We start from the raw sequence: 16,585 nt of genomic DNA on the forward strand, positions 1-16,585 counted from the left end.
GTGGACATCACTTCATGAGCACAGGAGCAAAAAGTGGGGAGTTTCTGCCACTGCACGTTCCAGCATTACGGAACAAAGACACTTCAGAGCTGCTTTCAGGCAGCCTGGCACACGCCTGATGTATGTCTGCAGAGACTGGATTAGAAATTTGGACATACACCTTCTGTCTTTACCTTTGAGAAGTGAACCAGCCAGATTTGAACTGGCCAAATGGTTCCATCGTGAATGCTTGCTTTTTACTTGTATATAAAATTAGAAACAATCACCTTTCCCAGACAGCTAAATAGAGCTGTTTATGTGCACATTAAAATGAGCTATGCTGTGACTGCAGGATGTTTCCTGTGTGTGTAGTCATGCTTTTTCTATACTCAATGCTACTACACAGTGCTAGAGAAAATAAGTGAGTTTTGTTTCAAGCTTCCACGAGATTTGCAATTAGCAGTTCACTTGGAAGATTTGATTAATTTTCAGTAACACTGCTTTCTTTGCAAACTTTTCATCCCGGTATGATGCTGCTGAGTTTGACAGTTGCTAATTTCTTTTTGCCATGTAGAAAAAGCAAAAGCATCCAATGGCCATGTGTTGGTGCACTGTTTAGCTGGGATATCTCGCTCTGCCACAATTGCCATTGCATACATCATGAAAAGAATGGATATGTCCTTGGATGAAGCTTACAGGTAGGGACAAATCTTCCCTTCCTAATGACTCTTGTGCCTGTTGCTGTGTTTAGGGTGGATGATAAAAGGTTCTGTGACCAAGGGTAGAAGCAGACATTTTACCTGTTTGTTCACTTGTTTTAAGTGTAGGTTTCTTCCAGAAACAAATTAATGGTACTGAATTGATATCACACAGCCAATATTAACTGCCCACTGCAGAATGGTCTCTGAGCCAAGCAGGCAAATACATGGCATGAAAACTACCTATTCAATGTATGTGTCCTGTCCTGCTTCTGGCCAGGAGAGGGAGGTTATTCTGTGCCACCTCCTGTCACTGCTGGGAGCAGGGGAAGGGTCCCTTCAGGGGCAGGGCCAGTGCTGTGAGGTTTCCACATGGTGTGAATCTTTTGCCTCTTTCTCCTACCCTCTGTCATTACTATTGTGCTGTTACTGTTCATTTTCTTATCTCATCACTGTTTCCGGTAAATTGTTCTTATCTCAGCCCTTTGTGCCTCCAATTCTCGAGTCCATCCTGCTGCAGAGGAGCAGTGCATGGTTTGGGAGTGTTTTGGTGGGAGCACCATTCCTTAACCACAGTTGTGTGTACAAACACACAAAGCTACAGCACACGTGTTACAGCATCCTGTGAGCCACAGGGACAGCAGAATGGTCAGGCTTGAAGAGACAACTGAAGGTATTCAGAGCCACACTTAGGACAAATGCTGGGATGGATCTGTCTCCTGCAGTTCAGTGTTTGGTAGAACTGCACAAAGAACAGCCTGCGAGTGAAATGCCCAGGAATGGAGAAAGCTTCTTTGTTACTCTTTAAACCAAAACGTTTCTCCCCAAAACTGTGGGAGAAAAGTATTTTGAAGTATCACTTCATTTGGCATTTAGAAATATTTCTGGAGACCCCCTCCCCTTTCCTGCTTTAGAGATCCTGTTTTTTCTCTACTTGGATTGTGAACACCTTCCTACCCGCCAGGTGTCTTGGTTGCTGTTTACCATGACTTCTGTATTTAATTTAAGCAACTGCTTTGTTGTGTTGTACAGAAGATGATGATTTTCTTTTTGGTGGGCTCCCTGGCACAGCTGGGCATCACTGTAAGTAGTTACACAGAACCAGTTTGAGTAATGGCCCTGGAGCAGGGGGAGAGGAGGACAGAGAGATGAGCACTGGATATTGCCATGTGGAGCATGATTTCCACAGAAACTTTTCTTTTAAGCTGTTGAATGCCGTTATGTGTGCAGTGAAAAACATGCATGTAAGAGGTGCCTGAGCTACAGCTCTCTCCTGTGTCTGGACACTTCCCACATTTCCTTACTATTCCATTTCCCTGCTGGAAGCTTGGGGTTGTGTAGGATTTCAGCATGGAACAGGTATGGTTAAGAAGCTAAAAGCTCAGTTTTTCAGGTACAGATAACAGGCATGAATTACAGTGGAAGTGGACAGATACTGTGCAAGGTGTGAGCTCAGTGAAAAAACCTGCCTGGTCTCAGGCTGTAGTGGCTGAGGGCAGAGCTGTAGTGAACTAAACACTTCTGAAATGCACACACATCAAGGGACTACTTTAGGGAGCTTCTAAATTCCTCCATGAAATCTCTGCAGTAAATTCTAGTTAGTATCTTAACCAAAAACACGAACAGAGTGTGAAGGATTAATCCCTCTAAGTCTTTTTCTCTTAGCAGTGAGCACCTGCTGTGGAATTTAGATTATATTTCATCATATTTCCTTTGATATGTCTCAGAGAAAATCATCTGCAGAACATTTCACTCATTGGTTTGGGATCTCTTGTAGGTCAAACGTAAAAGAAAAATACTTTTCTTTGAATTAGCAGAAGTCATGAGATAAAATGTTGGTCTGACACTATTACAAAAAGAAAAAGGTGACGCTATTACTTGAAGTCAAAGTTGAAGAAATAAACTTTTTAAATCTTTTGTATAGTGGACTATTTAGCAGAAATAAATGTAAGAATTAAACATTATACATGTTTTCCAATTGGAAAAAAATAGTGTGTATTTTGAGATTAAAAAGCTTGCGAAGCTTTAAAACTTGTCAGGGGATCCAGCATGCTTTCCCTACTCTTTCAATTTTTAAAAATTCTGGTTTTGAATTTGTGACTGCCTAGTATTTTGGAGAGAGAGGAAAAAGTGGAGATGAGGAGAAAGTGGAAAGAACAGAGTGTTGGGGAGGCTAGCAGAGCACAGGCAAGAAGGACCGTGCTTTAAGTAACTAACCCAAGTACAACTAACTTTGACTGGAAGAAAGTGAACAAAGAATATGAATTCCTGGGAGCAAATTACTAAAAACCTTCACATCGAATGCTAAGAGGACAAACTGCAGAATTTCTCCTGAGGAGACTCACTAGATTTCTCCATTTGCCAGTGTTAGGCTTCTTGGTGGAAGTTTCCACTGTCAGCCTGTGCAATCTGATAATCCAGGTCATAGTGTCAGCTTGACTACTCCTAATATTGTTTGTTCTCTGGCAAATTAAAAAAAAAAAAAAAAGTAATAAAAACCGCAAGATTTGATATTTTTCATGTACTAGCATGTACATACATACACAAGTACACCTTTCCATTTTTCTCACACTGTTTTTAATGACTGCACGCTCATCTTCCGTACACTTCCCCAGACAGGTTTTATTTTTAATAGTATTTAATTTAAATGTAATAGTATTTAATTTAAATTTCACACATTATATGTGTGTTTGTACTAGATTTAGCTGCTCAAGGTTTCTTCCCTTGTTAGTTCTCTTGTCATCTAGTTAATCATAGCTCCAGGAATGTTTCTTAAAAAAAAAACAAAAACAAAAAACCCCCCAAAACTGGAGGAGGAGGGCGTTGGGCAACTGTTTTGCAGCCTGTTAAAAGCAAAGTACTTATTTATGTACCTATGTATTGCATATCAGACAGGTAGGAAATAGCATATTTATATTTAACTTTGAAATAAATAATAGAAATCATGTGATACAAGTCTTTTGTACGTTTAGAATCCTGATTCAGCAAAATATTTTCACTACCATTGCACTTGCAGTGCATGAGTGGATTGGCACAGCTGTACCAGCCAGGCTGCTTCCCACAGCACCCCAGAATAGGTGAGCTCTTCCAGGGATTTGGCAATCTTCTTTCCATGTACTGCTGAACACCTGCAGGGCTTGGGAGAGGTTTTGTTTTAATGCTGCATTTGCACCTTTCTAGTTTTGGTCATCCCATCAGTGTCAATAACAGCGTGGGGTAGAAATCGCTGGCCATTTGCTGGACAAGGGCAGAATGTACCAGGGCTCTCTGCCTTGCCAACGACAAGCAGGGTAGGCAGTGCAGTAGTGACACGAGAGAGGGGACAGGAGCATGTCACTGGAACGGTGAGGAAGGTGTCCATTCTCTGTAGCATGGGAAATGGTCTCTTGGCTAAAGCTCAAGTGCTGTTTGTGCTAAACTCCAGGAGCTCTTTACTCTGGTCAGAAACCAAGGTAGCAAAGATCCCAGTGATGAAGTAAATACAGAAAATTATTCACTTGAATCACTTGTGGACATCATGAAGAGTTAAAATGTTTCTTTCCTCCCAACACTTTTTTGGCCACCTTTAAGCTGTAGAGACATTTGAGAGCATGCAGCAAGTGTTATTTTGCTTTAAATTGCCTTTTTTTTAACTCCATCCTCAAGTTTACTTACGCTTGATTGAGCCTTAGTCCCAAGAATAGGCTGTAGACATTCACAACACCCAGGTATAAGATAACCCTAAACAGAGCAGCAGGCTCTTGAAATAATTCTTGGTTTGTTTGTCCCCTCTTACCAGATTTGTCAAAGAAAAGAGGCCAACCATTTCTCCCAACTTCAACTTCCTGGGCCAGCTTTTGGACTTCGAGAAGAAGATCAAGGACCAGAGCGGTCCGCCCGGCCACATCAGCAAGCTGAAACTCCTGCACTTGGAGAAGAGCAGCGAGCAGGTGCAGGTGCTGGAGGGGGGCCAGAGCAGCCTCTCCAGCAGCCAGCTCTGCCTCTCCGCCGCCTCGGAGCTGCTGGAGCCCAAGGCCGCGGACAGCGGCTCCGGCCCCCGCGGGCACGCGGCGCCGCTGGAGGACGGCCCGCTGGTGCAGGGCATCAACGGGCTGCACGTCTCCCTGGACAAGGTGGAAGACAGCAACCGGCTGAAGCGCTCCTTCTCCTTGGATATCAAATCCGTGTCCTACTCGGCCGGCAGCGGCTGCGTGACCGCATCGGTGCAGGGCTTCGCCTCCTCCGAGGACACGCTGGAGTACTACAAACACGCGGCCGCCCTGGAGGGTAGCGGCAAGCTGTGCCAGTTCTCCCCCGTGCAGGAGGTGTCGGAGCAGAGCCCGGAGAGCAGCCCCGACAAGGAGGAGGCGGCGCGGCCCCGGGAGGCGCCGGGCCCGTGGCCGCTGGACGGCGCGGCCTCACGGCCACACGCGGGCCGGGCCGGCGGCAGCGCGGCCGCGCCTCGGCCCCTGCTGTACCCCCTGCACCGCAGCGGCAGCGTGGAGGACACCTGCAGAACGAACTTCGTGTTCGGGCTCTCCACCAGCCAGCAGCACCTGGCCAAGTCCGCCGCGGGGCTGGGCCTCAAGGGCTGGCACTCGGACATCCTGGCCCCGCAGCCCTCGTCCCTCACCAACAGCTGGTATTTCGCCGCCGAGTCCTCGCATTTCTACTCGGCCTCGGCGGTGTTCGGGGGCGGCGCCGCCTTCCCCGCCTACAGCTGCGGCCAGCTGCCCTCGGGCTGCGAGCAGCCCGGCGCCGTGCGCCGCCGGCCCCGCCAGGCCGACCGCGGGGACTCCCGGCGCAGCTGGCACGAGGAGAGCTCCTTCGAGAAGCAGTTCAAGCGCAGGAGCTGCCAGATGGAGTTCGGCGAGAGCATCCTGTCGGACAACAGATCCAGAGAGGAACTGGGCAAAGTAGGCAGTCAGTCGAGTTTTTCAGGCAGCATGGAAATCATTGAGGTGTCCTGAGGGGCCTCCGGAGGCTCGTGTGACTGTGGCACAGCTGCTTCGCCTTCCCGGCCGCTCCCCCAGCGTGTGAGAGGTCCCTGTAAATCTGAAACTTTGGGTAAAAAGGTGGAGGGAGGGGAAGAAACGGAGGCTCTGCTGTGAGCCAGGGAAAGGTTGGTGCTGCAGGGAAGTGACCGCGGCCTCTGCCCGAGGAGACCAAGCGTGCTGCTGGGCTTCTCCCCTCCCCGGGAGAAGGGCGGAACATTTCACAGGCCTTTCCCTGTCAGAGGAAACAATTCTGTGCGATGGATTGCACATCCTTTCAGCGGCTTTTAACAAGGAAGCTCCCTTGGTGTCAAACCCTTTGCCTGGTTCCGCTGAACCACGCTCCTACCTGTCAGAACTAGTCTTGTTCTCCCCTCCCCGTGCCCCATGTCTTCACCAGTGCACCTTAGCCCTGACACTGAGCCAACCTCTGGAGGGAGACTTTTCCTGTAAGAAAAGGAGACTGGGAGCGATTCCAAAGGCCATAGGGACCGGTTACAGCAAGGCTGGTCTGAACACACCGTTCAGACAAATGTAAATACTGGTGTAACTATTGTTCTAATGGATAGGCTTTAGGTGATTCGCTAGAGAGCTGCTTCAGAGAAAAAAAAAAAAAAAAAAAAAAAAAAAAACACAAAAAAAACAAAAAAAACCCAGTACCTCAAAAATACATAAACTAGGGCTTTATGGCTGCCACATGCTGGTAGTCAGTTCATAAGCAATGTGAACAAGTAATGACTGGCCACATTTGATTTTTTTTTTTTTAAAGCTGTCTACGCACAAGTGTTTCAGTTGGCTCAGCAGTTCTTAAAAGATGAATGAACCATATTTAGGACTGTTTCCCTCAGTCTTTTGATACAGTATTGGTATTTTTGATATTAAGTTGGCTTCTGGGAGAGGGGTAGCTGCTTTGGCTTCTAAGCTATAAAGAAGTGGTTGATAGGTTGAGCTACATGAAAGAGAAGTGGGTGGTACAAGTGGCCACGACACACTTTTCTTGCCCAATAACAATTCAGTTGCTGAAAAACAATTCAAATGTTTGGAGGTTGGTTTTTTTTAAGGTAAAAATGAGCTGGGGTGGGCTTTTGTTCTTAACTGAGCAGTTCCAGGGTGGAACTGCAGACGCTCAAGGCTGTACGATGTCCTCACACTGAGTACCCCAGGGCAAACACCTCCAGCTCGAGGAGGTGTCACAGCCCTGGTTTCACAGGAGATGAGGCACAGCCCTTCCCATGTTTTTGACAGTGACCCAGCTGCTTTCCCTCCCACCTTGGCTGCTGCTCACCTTGGGCTACTTGTGCACGTTGTCATGAGAGGTTTATGGTCAGCCAGAGGTGGTACCAGAGCCACTGTGTAAAGCTACGTCCTTCCTGCCCCCAGGGCCTTCCCCAACACCCCTCAGAACACATGTGTTGAGGGGCAACTATATTGTTTTGTCCCATTTCAGTGCAGGCAGCTGAAAACTGTAGTAACAAATAATTTACCCTGGCCAACAGCTTTAAAAAAAAAAAAACTTGTCAGCAGCAAACTGAAGCCCTAATTCAAGTCAGCAGCTTGGGTTATGTGTGGGTTTTTTTTACTGTAAGTTTAGCTAGTTTGTGACTCAAATCTCAGGTTTTACTATATTGAAAAGTGGAGAAGATTTCTGTCATTGTTTTGTTTTGTGGCTAGGATGTGACTTTAATTTCCTACAATGGACCGTTGAAAATAGCACTGAAAGCTACAGCATTGATTAACTTGATCCTAAGAAGTGCAAAAGGCACAGAGAGAGGAGGCACCAGGAGTCACTGAGCCCAGAGGCTCTTTGTGCAAGAGGCTGGACAAAGGGCCTAGGCAAGGGAGAGGCTGACATCACCCTGGACACTGTGTCAGGTGCTGGCTGTTCATTGAACGTGCTGCCACTTGTCTCTGTTTACATCTCCAGTGGAAGTGATTACATCACAACTATTTTCAGCTGTGTGTATTTGCCTGTGTAAACAGCTGAACAGGGCTCCTCTCTGTCACATTTCAGGAAAAGCCCGTGGCTTTGATTTAAACCAGTTAATGGGAGTTAACAGGTATCAATCCCTAGAGGCAGAAACAGATTCTTCCTCCTTTGTGCTCCTTCAGACATGCGTGTTCTCCCCTTCTTTGTACGTTTGGAGTTGGTTTGGTTGATGGCCTGCTGAGGAACTGAGAGCTGGTCTTGTGGCTCCTCATGATTCCCAGTGTGTTCTGGATGAATCCAAGGTGTAGGCTCAGTACTCACAGGGGACAGGTTCCCACAGGAGGAAGCCTTAACCCCATGTCCTGCACAGGGTGGTGCCCTGGCTCATACCTGGACTAGAGTCCTGTCCCTGAACAATACTGGAAATGGTTAGCAGAAGTCTGGAAAGCAAAGCGGAGGATGTGAGAGGGGAAAAATGTGTTCATGTTCAATATGAATATAATGTATGGCATTTGGTGTGTGGCATACTTGGCATGTTTGGTGTGTGGCAAGCTGGTGAAATGGTTCAGAGAGATGTGAGTTTCTCATCTTGTTGTGTCATGAGCATTACCTGTATGTTATGATGAAATAAAATCAGAAATGGTACCTGTTTATACAGAAGGCTGGGGAAGGAGTTGTGGAGTGTTTTACCTGCAGCAGGACCTGCTTCCCCCCAGCAGCGAGGAGAGCAGGGCCCTTGTCCTTTATGGAACACCCCCTTCCCTGCAGGTGTGTTCATGAATGACAGGGCTGGAGCAGCTTCAGACCACTTCTCACACACAGTGGTGATTTTACAGCACCACTAACCATTTAGGCCTCTTACCTGTCCCTCATTATCCTCCTTCTTCTGCTCTGTTGATGAGCAGCAGTGGCCCTTGTCTGTATTAACACCTTCCACTAATCCAGGTGTGAGTAACCTGCTCCTCAGGCAGCTGGGGGGGGTCTTGGTGAAGCAAGTATTTCAAATTTTTGAAGTTACCCAGAACGAACCCCATGCTTTGTTCTTGCCTCCCTCCCATACTACTTATTTGAAGAATAACTTAATTACTCGTTTAAATACTTGTTTTGACTGATGCTGTCAGTCTCGAAGCGTTCAGAACAAGTTCTGCTCGCTGAGATTGGAGCACACCCCCCATTGCTGCTTCAGAGAATGGCTTACACAAATAGAGCAGAGATTAAAGAGGGCTGCCACAGTTGTATCCTTAGAGGGGAAAGCTGAGAGTTTATATAACAGCATCTTCAAGCTCAGGTGCAGTAACAAAAGCCTTTTCTTTTGAGAATTTCAAAGCACAATCCCAGAAAGGGAAAATGCAAAATCTTCAGCCTCCCTAAAAGAAACAGAACCATCTGTCAGAGCACAAGTACCAACCTGTGTGAGTTTTCTGTGCTTACTTTCTACAACCAAGGTGCAACAGCTCTTAGAGAAGAAAACAAGAACTGTGCTGGCATCATCCAGCGGTTACTTAGCCTACACAACAGGTTGACACAGCAATCTTCTAAGATGTAGCTGATCACCCCAATCCAAACTCCACTTCTGACTGCAGTAGCTCTGTTTGTTCCCTCAAGTTCTGTTTTTTGAAAAGTTCACTTCAGCTTTCATCACTTCTCCTGCCTGCTTTGCAGGACTTGCTCTGCTCCTGTTCCCTCCATCCCTGGCCCTGCCCCTGGACAGCTCTGGGAAGAGAGTTTAAATCCACCTCGAGTCAAAACCCAAGGGGCAACTGAAATCTGCCTCATGCATGTCATCCACACTTCATTTTCATTTCACTGCCTGGCGTTACTGGGAAGAGGTCCCCAAGGTGACTGGGCTCCTGATGTAACCATCACAGTGACATTCCTAGAATGAAGTCAACTGGAAACAGAGCAAACCTCCTCCCAGCAGGGATCAGGTAGCTCTGCTTCTGAAGTGGCTGGGGAGGATAAGAGAGTAGGAATGTGGTAATTAAAGGAACTACTGTCTTTACTAACTGTATTCACCAGCTAGGTGCTCAATACGCTGTGACTCACAGCACAGGTTATAAACTGACTTCTACCAGAAAGTGGGGGCATGAAAAGCCCAGATCAGGGGGGACAGCACTAGAGTCCTAATAAACTGTAATTTTTTAAACCCAAAATCACTGTGATTCTACCAAACTTACCTAGCCAGACATCTTAATTAGCCAGCCATACACCTGGCTAGTCTGTATTTGTTATTAACTGTGATAGAAGTTATTCTAGCACTTTTAGACAGTGTAACATACACAATACCACAATTACACTATACTCACAAACCCACAACTGAGAATTCAGGTTCAACAGCGTTCCTAATACATCAGCTTTGCCTGGCAAAAGCACTTTCCCTTTGAACCCTGCCTGCAAAGAACTACTTGACCCTCAGGTCCAAATGGTTGCTCTGAGGCAAACTGAAGTGTTTCTGCAGTAAAGCCTTCAATTCTGCACTTCCAAGAATATTATTGAGTCACCATAAATAGAAAATGGAAGGGAGCTATTTCTTGCCTTCTGCAACACCCACCCCTCTGGGAAGGGGCTGCTTTCCTGGCATGTAAAATGCTGCCAAACGCTTCTGGAGCTTTGTCCTGCTGCAAGGGATTGCTCACTTTGAGGAGTGGATTTCAGCTGTCGTTTCCAGGGACCCTCACCGTGCTTCACTGCTGCACAAAGCCAAAGTGTGACACTACAGGCAATGATGAGGCTGGGGCATCAGGTCATTAAAAAAAAACCAAATCAGCAGCAAAACAAAAAGAAACCCTGTAAATTTGCTTCTCTTTCTTTATTCAGTATCACCCGTGCAGGTGAGAGTCCATCACCCTTTCACTTTCCCAATGCCAAGCCCCAAGCATCGCTGCTCACGTCTTGTATTCAAACTGGATATCAGTGCCAACCAGAACTGGGACAGCACCGGGGGAAAAAAAGCCAACCAGCATTTCTTTTCAGGCTGGGGACATGTTTCCTCTCAATCCCATGGCAGAGGCAGCCCCAGGGCAGCTGTAATCAGCCACCTCCGTGGCTGAGAGCGGGTGCAAAGTAAAGCTGAGATCTGCCTGCACTGCCCAGACACCGCAGTGGGAAGTGGGAATGAAGAATGAGTAATAAAGCAATTGGAGAAACAACACACTTGGAAAAGAGCCACACCAAAGGTTTTAATGCTGGAGCTGTGGAACTGGGAGCATGCAGGAAGCTGAACAGGGTAACCACCCATAAACCACGGAGTGCTCAGCCACAAGGCTGACAATCGAAATACCCTCTGGCAGCTTGGGAACAGGAGGGATGTTACAGCAGTACCTCGGGACAACTGCTGGCACACAGTGTGAGAGGGGCTGGCTCGTGCAACCAGTGGGCCTGTGAAAACATGTATTTCTACTCTCTTCAGCATAAAAGCTTGGGGGAGGGGAAAACACACTTCAAATATTTAAGTATATTTAAATATATTTAATTTAAAATACATATATTAAAATTAAAAAAAACAAAAAAAAACCAAAGACACAAAAACTCTTTTCTCTCCCCTTCAGCAGATCCTCACAGGAATTGCCCTGCAGGCTGGTTGGCACTTTAGCACCCTGTCAATGTTCAGTGACAAAAACAACGGAAACAACAAAGCAAACCGGCTCTGCATGGGCAGCACAGTGACCAGCGTGAGACACAAGGAGCAGCAGTGGCAGCACAATGGGGGAGTTGCAACAGCAGAGTGAGGGGAAGGGCCAGAGCAGCTCAGGCCAAAGAGGAACCACAGCGGCTCGTCCTGCTCCCCAGCTTTTCACAAGATCACATATCAAGAAGCTTAGCCTGTATCCCAGAGCACACACCACCCCAGAAAGCAGAAAAGGGCAGCAGTGTCTGGTTTCAGGGGAGCACACCAGATTATTCTCTGCTCACAGCACTTAACTTGTGGTAGAAGTAACAGCTGGTACATTCCCAAAAGATACCTGAGGCCTCCTCCAAGAGTGTTTGGCTTGGAAGAGGAAATTTATAAGCAGAAAGGTGACTGCAGTCACATCTTCAAGCTCCTGCTAAACAGCGTGGGAGGGAAGTGTCAGCTTACCCTGAGCATCACCTGCATCGGAGCTGAAGCTGAAAGCAGCATGTGGAGCAGAGCCAACAAGGAGCAGCCAAGCAACAAACAGCAGCTTGAGGAGATGTGGCAGGACACGTCTCCCCCTCAGCAAGAGGGCCAAAGACTTGCAGTTCCCGAAGGCAGTGACAATGTTTTAAATAAAACTGTAAACCATTGTTCAAGGGCAGTTAGAGGGTGCACGCTTCTTACAGTACCCATGCCAGAGACTATCACCTGTGGAATGACGGTGATGACACGTGAGCATTGGAAAAGGTTGGCCTTCACACTTCAGCTCTAATTTCTTTCTAGTTCAGTTACTACACCTTCCCCAGCCTTCTCCTGCTGTTCAAGAAGCTCTGTCTGTGAGGCACAGCAGCACAACCACGAGCTTAAAGACCAGTGTTCCTAGGAACAAATGTTTTCTCCCATTCTCGGCTCAATGCATTGGTGTTTTCTGGCAAACGAGGAAGGAACCGATGTGCAGCGCTCGCTCCTGCAGCCTTCAGTTGGGAATATGATTCCTTGGCCCTCATTAGCACTGCAGGGAGCAATGCTTTCATCTGATACTCAATGGCCCGAGGCCAAATGTCTACAAGCCTCAGAGAAGTGTCTTAGAGGAGAGAGCATCTGCCTTGAGATCCAGTGTCAGGATCTTCCCACTGGCACAGGCTTCCAGCACACCGGGGTGTGGGACACCAATGATCCTGTCTGGCAGACAGCTGAATGTCGCACATTTTAAACATCCAGACAGCATCATCTGGACAAAGAGGACAAAAATAGCTGCAGCCGCTATTTAAAGCAGCTCAATATTCTCCTGTGTCTGATGGTGGGAGGCAGAGACACATTCCATGATGGACAACGAGGACCCACAAGGGCATGGCCATGACAAGCAGCTTTGCCTGGGTTAAGTCTCAAGTAAGCTTTTAACAGCCCACATGTAAAACATGGCAGGAAGCCTGAACAAGGATGGAATTCTGATGTTTCATCCTGGGCAACACAGAGCATACGCTTATGTACATACAACTGTGTAAAACCTCTGGGGTAGGAGCAGCAGGCAAGGAGACCTGCTGCCTTTGCTAAAAACCCTCCTGCTGAGTTCCTTGCTCTCCCTGAAGCAGTCAGTCCCACTTCTCAGGGCATCATTCCAGGGGGCTTCATTTCTACAGGACTCTGCTTCTAGATAGTGTTCAGCAGGCCCCGGGATCCAACCACCACCATGGTTCAAAACTAAAACAAAAATTCACACTACGTAGCCTTTGGGAATGCAACAAGAGAACAGCCTGTTGCTCCTTGCCACCAAGCAATAACTATTGCAATCAAAACCCTACTGCACTCTTACTTCCAAATGCTCAGAAACAACCTTTTGCTTAATAAATGCTCTTAAGTACTGACACCTAATGAAGCAAATTGCCTTTGGCAAGTGACCCCACCTTGTGCTGTACTGGAAGCTGGGTTGTCCCTGACTGTCCTCACTGCTGGAACTGCACTCCTGACACACAACCACCCTTGGAGTTCATGGGCTCTTCAGCCTTGGCTCGCCTGGGAGGAGGCAAGAACGTCCTGCTGCCTTTGGAGCAGGGAGCTGAGAAGGGCCCTGTGGTTTCAGTTGTTGAGCAGCGTGTCACCACCAGCTCCAGGCAAAAGGGCAGCTAAACCAACACAAAGAGCCAAAGGACTTCTTGTGTCTCTCCCTCCACCCTAATACACTTGAAGAAGAAGCTGCACCCCACTGGTTAATAGACAGCACCAAGGTAACGCCATAAAAAACAGACACCTTGTGTCCAACTTTGGGATGCAAAGTGAGGAGGTTGGTACCGGTGCCTGCCAGAGGGACACGAAATGCCACCAGCTGGGGCGTGGGGACATTGCCAGGGCAAGGGGGAGAGGAACACTAAGGTTTGCTTTACATTAACAGACATAAATATCTAGAACAGTTACTCCTTTACAGCCTCATAGATTAATGAGCCCATAGAAACAGGAGGCTCATGGACATGCCAAAACCTTGCTGTGCAAACCATGTTAATTGTGATAATGGCCAGATTTTAATAAGCCAGCTCCTGGCTCCCACACTTTCACTTATAAAACACACATATTTCCAAGGCCAAGGGATCTCAGAAATACCTTCCAGCCATCTAAATGTCTAAACCCCAGTGGCACAAAAAACACTTCAGAGGGTTTGTCACACCCCATATCCCTTTGATTTTTTTTAGCAAAAAAAAAAAAAAAAATCAGATGAAAGGAAATTCCTCCTCTGTAAACCCCAACTAGTCACAGCAACGAAAGAAATGTGTCTGCACAGGCGGTGTAGCAGCAAAGGAGACAGGAGGGCAAGAGGAGGGAGACGAGAGAACGGTAAATCATCTCCTTCGGGGAGCTCCTGCATTCCCGGCTGTGCGGCTCCGGCAGCCGACGCCGCAGTCCCTCCGGTCCCTGGCAGAGTCCGGCTGCAGCGCTGCCCGCTCCAAACACCTGCCAGTGCAGCCTGCTGGAAACGCGTCCGTGCCCGACGTGGAGCGTGGAAGGTGAGGAGGGGGAGCTGCCGGAGCGCTACGACCTCAGCTCCCGCTCTGGTTTCATGGAGAAGGGCTCCAGGCGCTCCCCCTCTGGCAGGAGGCTGTTCAGCCGCTCCATCAGCGGCACCGTCTGGTCGATGCCCATCTGGATCCGGCGCAGGATGGCAGACATCTCGTTGACCTTCTGGATCTGCTCCGCGTACTTGGCGTACTTCTTCTGGCGCTCCTGCATGAGGCTGTAGAGAGTTTCCACGGAGAGGTCCATCTGTGTAGAAACAACAAGCAGAGCAAGGCTCATTAGGCCAACTGCTGCCGCAGGCCTTTCAGGACACTGTCCTTCCCAAAAGCAACCACCTTGGATGCAGGTGACAGGTACAGAGGAGCTGCTCGGAAGGGACATGACCGGTTTGTCATGGATTGGGATGATTCATAGTTGTATACCAGGGAGGACATACGATGACCTCAGTTCTCCAGCCAAATACCTAAATACCTGATCAGAAAATTCTTCATTTGCAGGACTGAAAGCCGACAGGCACTGCCAGGGATTTCCCAATAAACCAACACACATGTCCTCCAAGTTATCCAAACCCAGGCAACCCATGGCCTCTACTTACACTTGAACTATATTTTCACTGGAGATTGTTCACTTGTAAGTGTTAAGCTCTACCACAGCTGCCAGTGCTAATTTTTCTCAGTTTAGCCAGGTTACTCTCCAACTAAGCCACAGCTGTTATTACCATCGTCATCTGGAAAACTCCTGCCTTGAGAGAGCCACAATGGATTGCTGGTGTCCCTAATTTCCCTGAAATCTAAAAATAAGAGTGTTATAAGTGACCCCAGGAGAGACATTAAGTAAATTAGCCATGCAATTAAACACAGTCAGTACCCAAACATGGCTTGAGCATGATGACAATGACAGGAACTGCAGCGCTGTTCCTGCCATTGAGTGATGAAGGCAGCCTTTATAATTCACAGCCCATTTTTCTGTTCAGCGAGACCTGCAATCTCCAGGCAGGATTCAGCCAGTAGCTGCCAGGACCTTACACAGAGGCGCAGTCAGATGGTTTAAGCTGTTTTACATATCCTAAGAAATGTACCACATGTTCCAAGAGCTTGGTAACAGGGTTGCTCCAAGCCCTCAAGTGCACACTCGAAGCTCAGTTGCTTTGGCTCACTGTAGCAGTATTTAACAACCCCAGTGAGTCCAGTGCACTGGCTCTTCCAACTGGGATGTCTTTGTGGAAAGCAGTGCCCTAGCTTGGGACTCAGCACAAGCCCACAGTGGCCAGAGTGAAGGGCAGGAGAAGACACACACTGAGACGTTTTAGCCCATTGCCACCTCTTACCACCGTTTTCCCAAACCTTTCCCATCTAACTGCTCCCAGAAGAAAGAGGGCACTGCTCACAATGAAGCAGCCTCAGGGAATCGATGCTGAGAACTCCTGGTCTACCAAGAAGGACAGGTTCAAACAACATCCCTCTCCTGAACTGTGTGGCAGAGTCAGCCCATCCCGTGACAGGGACAACACACATTTATCAGTGCAGTGCCAAGAAAACACAAGGTGCTGACTGACCTGACTTACACAGCACTGAACAGGTGCAATCCTGACCCCGTGTCCTGTGCTGTGGGTCTGTACAGGAGAGCCTGCAGCAAGGGAGGATGGGGTGGAAATGGAACAACACTGGAAGGCCCCGCTGAGGACGGAGGGCCCAGCAGAGGGAACTCTGCCATCCCACTGGTGGCAGCAGGGTTTGACACTGGGGATAAACTGCTGTAGCTGTATGTGCTGACAAATGTCCCTTTCGAGCCCTGGGGAAGAGGTCAAGTCAAAAATAGTTGGGCAAGAAAATACTTTCTTGATAAACCTAAGTTACAAACGGCATTGAAAACAAGCACACGAGTTTCTGCTGAACTGTCACGGGGATTAAGGGGGCATTTTTCCCCTCATCGCCTCCATCAGAGCTGCACACACTAAGAACTGACCTTTTATTTCAACTGCACTTTCTACTGCTCTCAGGCTGAATTCTTCCTCTTTGCCTCTGCACTTTCCTGTGAACTCCCTCCTCCATGCCTTCATGCACGGGACAAAATAAAAACCAGCAGAGGAGGAAACTCCAAATAGAGTGGAAACAATTTAAGCCTACACAGGGGTTTCTATTAAAACCCCAGCTTAATAATTTAGTAGCTTGGCACTAGCTCTGTAAAGAGAAGTGTGTAAAAAGCAGACCACCACCAACCATCAAGTTCAATCCAGTGCCTAAAAATATCCTACCTAATGAGAGACGGTGGCCTGGAGGGGCAGCCAGTGGGAAACCTGCCAAAAGCCAGCACGCCTCATTGAATGCAGCAGCGCGGGGACCCAGCAGAAACCTCCTCTGGTTTTGGAGTTCTCCACTGGCAGGTT

The 16,585-nt window shown here is 47.9% G+C and overlaps 2 protein-coding genes across 3 annotated transcripts in view; one reads left to right on the forward strand and one right to left on the reverse strand.

Moving 5' to 3' along the window:
* Positions 1-8,237, forward strand: part of DUSP16 (dual specificity phosphatase 16) — a 61,016-nt gene extending 52,779 nt beyond the window's left edge. The window contains exons 7-8 of the mRNA XM_040061271.1: positions 554-677; positions 4,456-8,237. Of these exons, the coding sequence (XP_039917205.1) occupies positions 554-677; positions 4,456-5,626 (1,295 nt within the window). The 3' untranslated portion in view covers positions 5,627-8,237. The remainder of the gene's footprint in view (positions 1-553; positions 678-4,455) is intronic.
* Positions 8,238-8,810: 573 nt separating this feature from the next.
* Positions 8,811-16,585, reverse strand: part of BORCS5 (BLOC-1 related complex subunit 5) — a 64,286-nt gene continuing 56,511 nt past the window's right edge. For both annotated transcript variants that reach the window (XM_040061272.2, XM_040061273.2), the window contains exon 4: positions 8,811-14,445. In XM_040061272.2, the coding sequence (XP_039917206.1) occupies positions 14,215-14,445 (231 nt within the window). In that variant the 3' untranslated portion in view covers positions 8,811-14,214. The remainder of the gene's footprint in view (positions 14,446-16,585) is intronic.

The sequence above is a fragment of the Hirundo rustica genome, chromosome 4 (genome assembly GCF_015227805.2).
Source record: "Hirundo rustica isolate bHirRus1 chromosome 4, bHirRus1.pri.v3, whole genome shotgun sequence".
Lineage (NCBI taxonomy): Eukaryota > Metazoa > Chordata > Aves > Passeriformes > Hirundinidae > Hirundo > Hirundo rustica.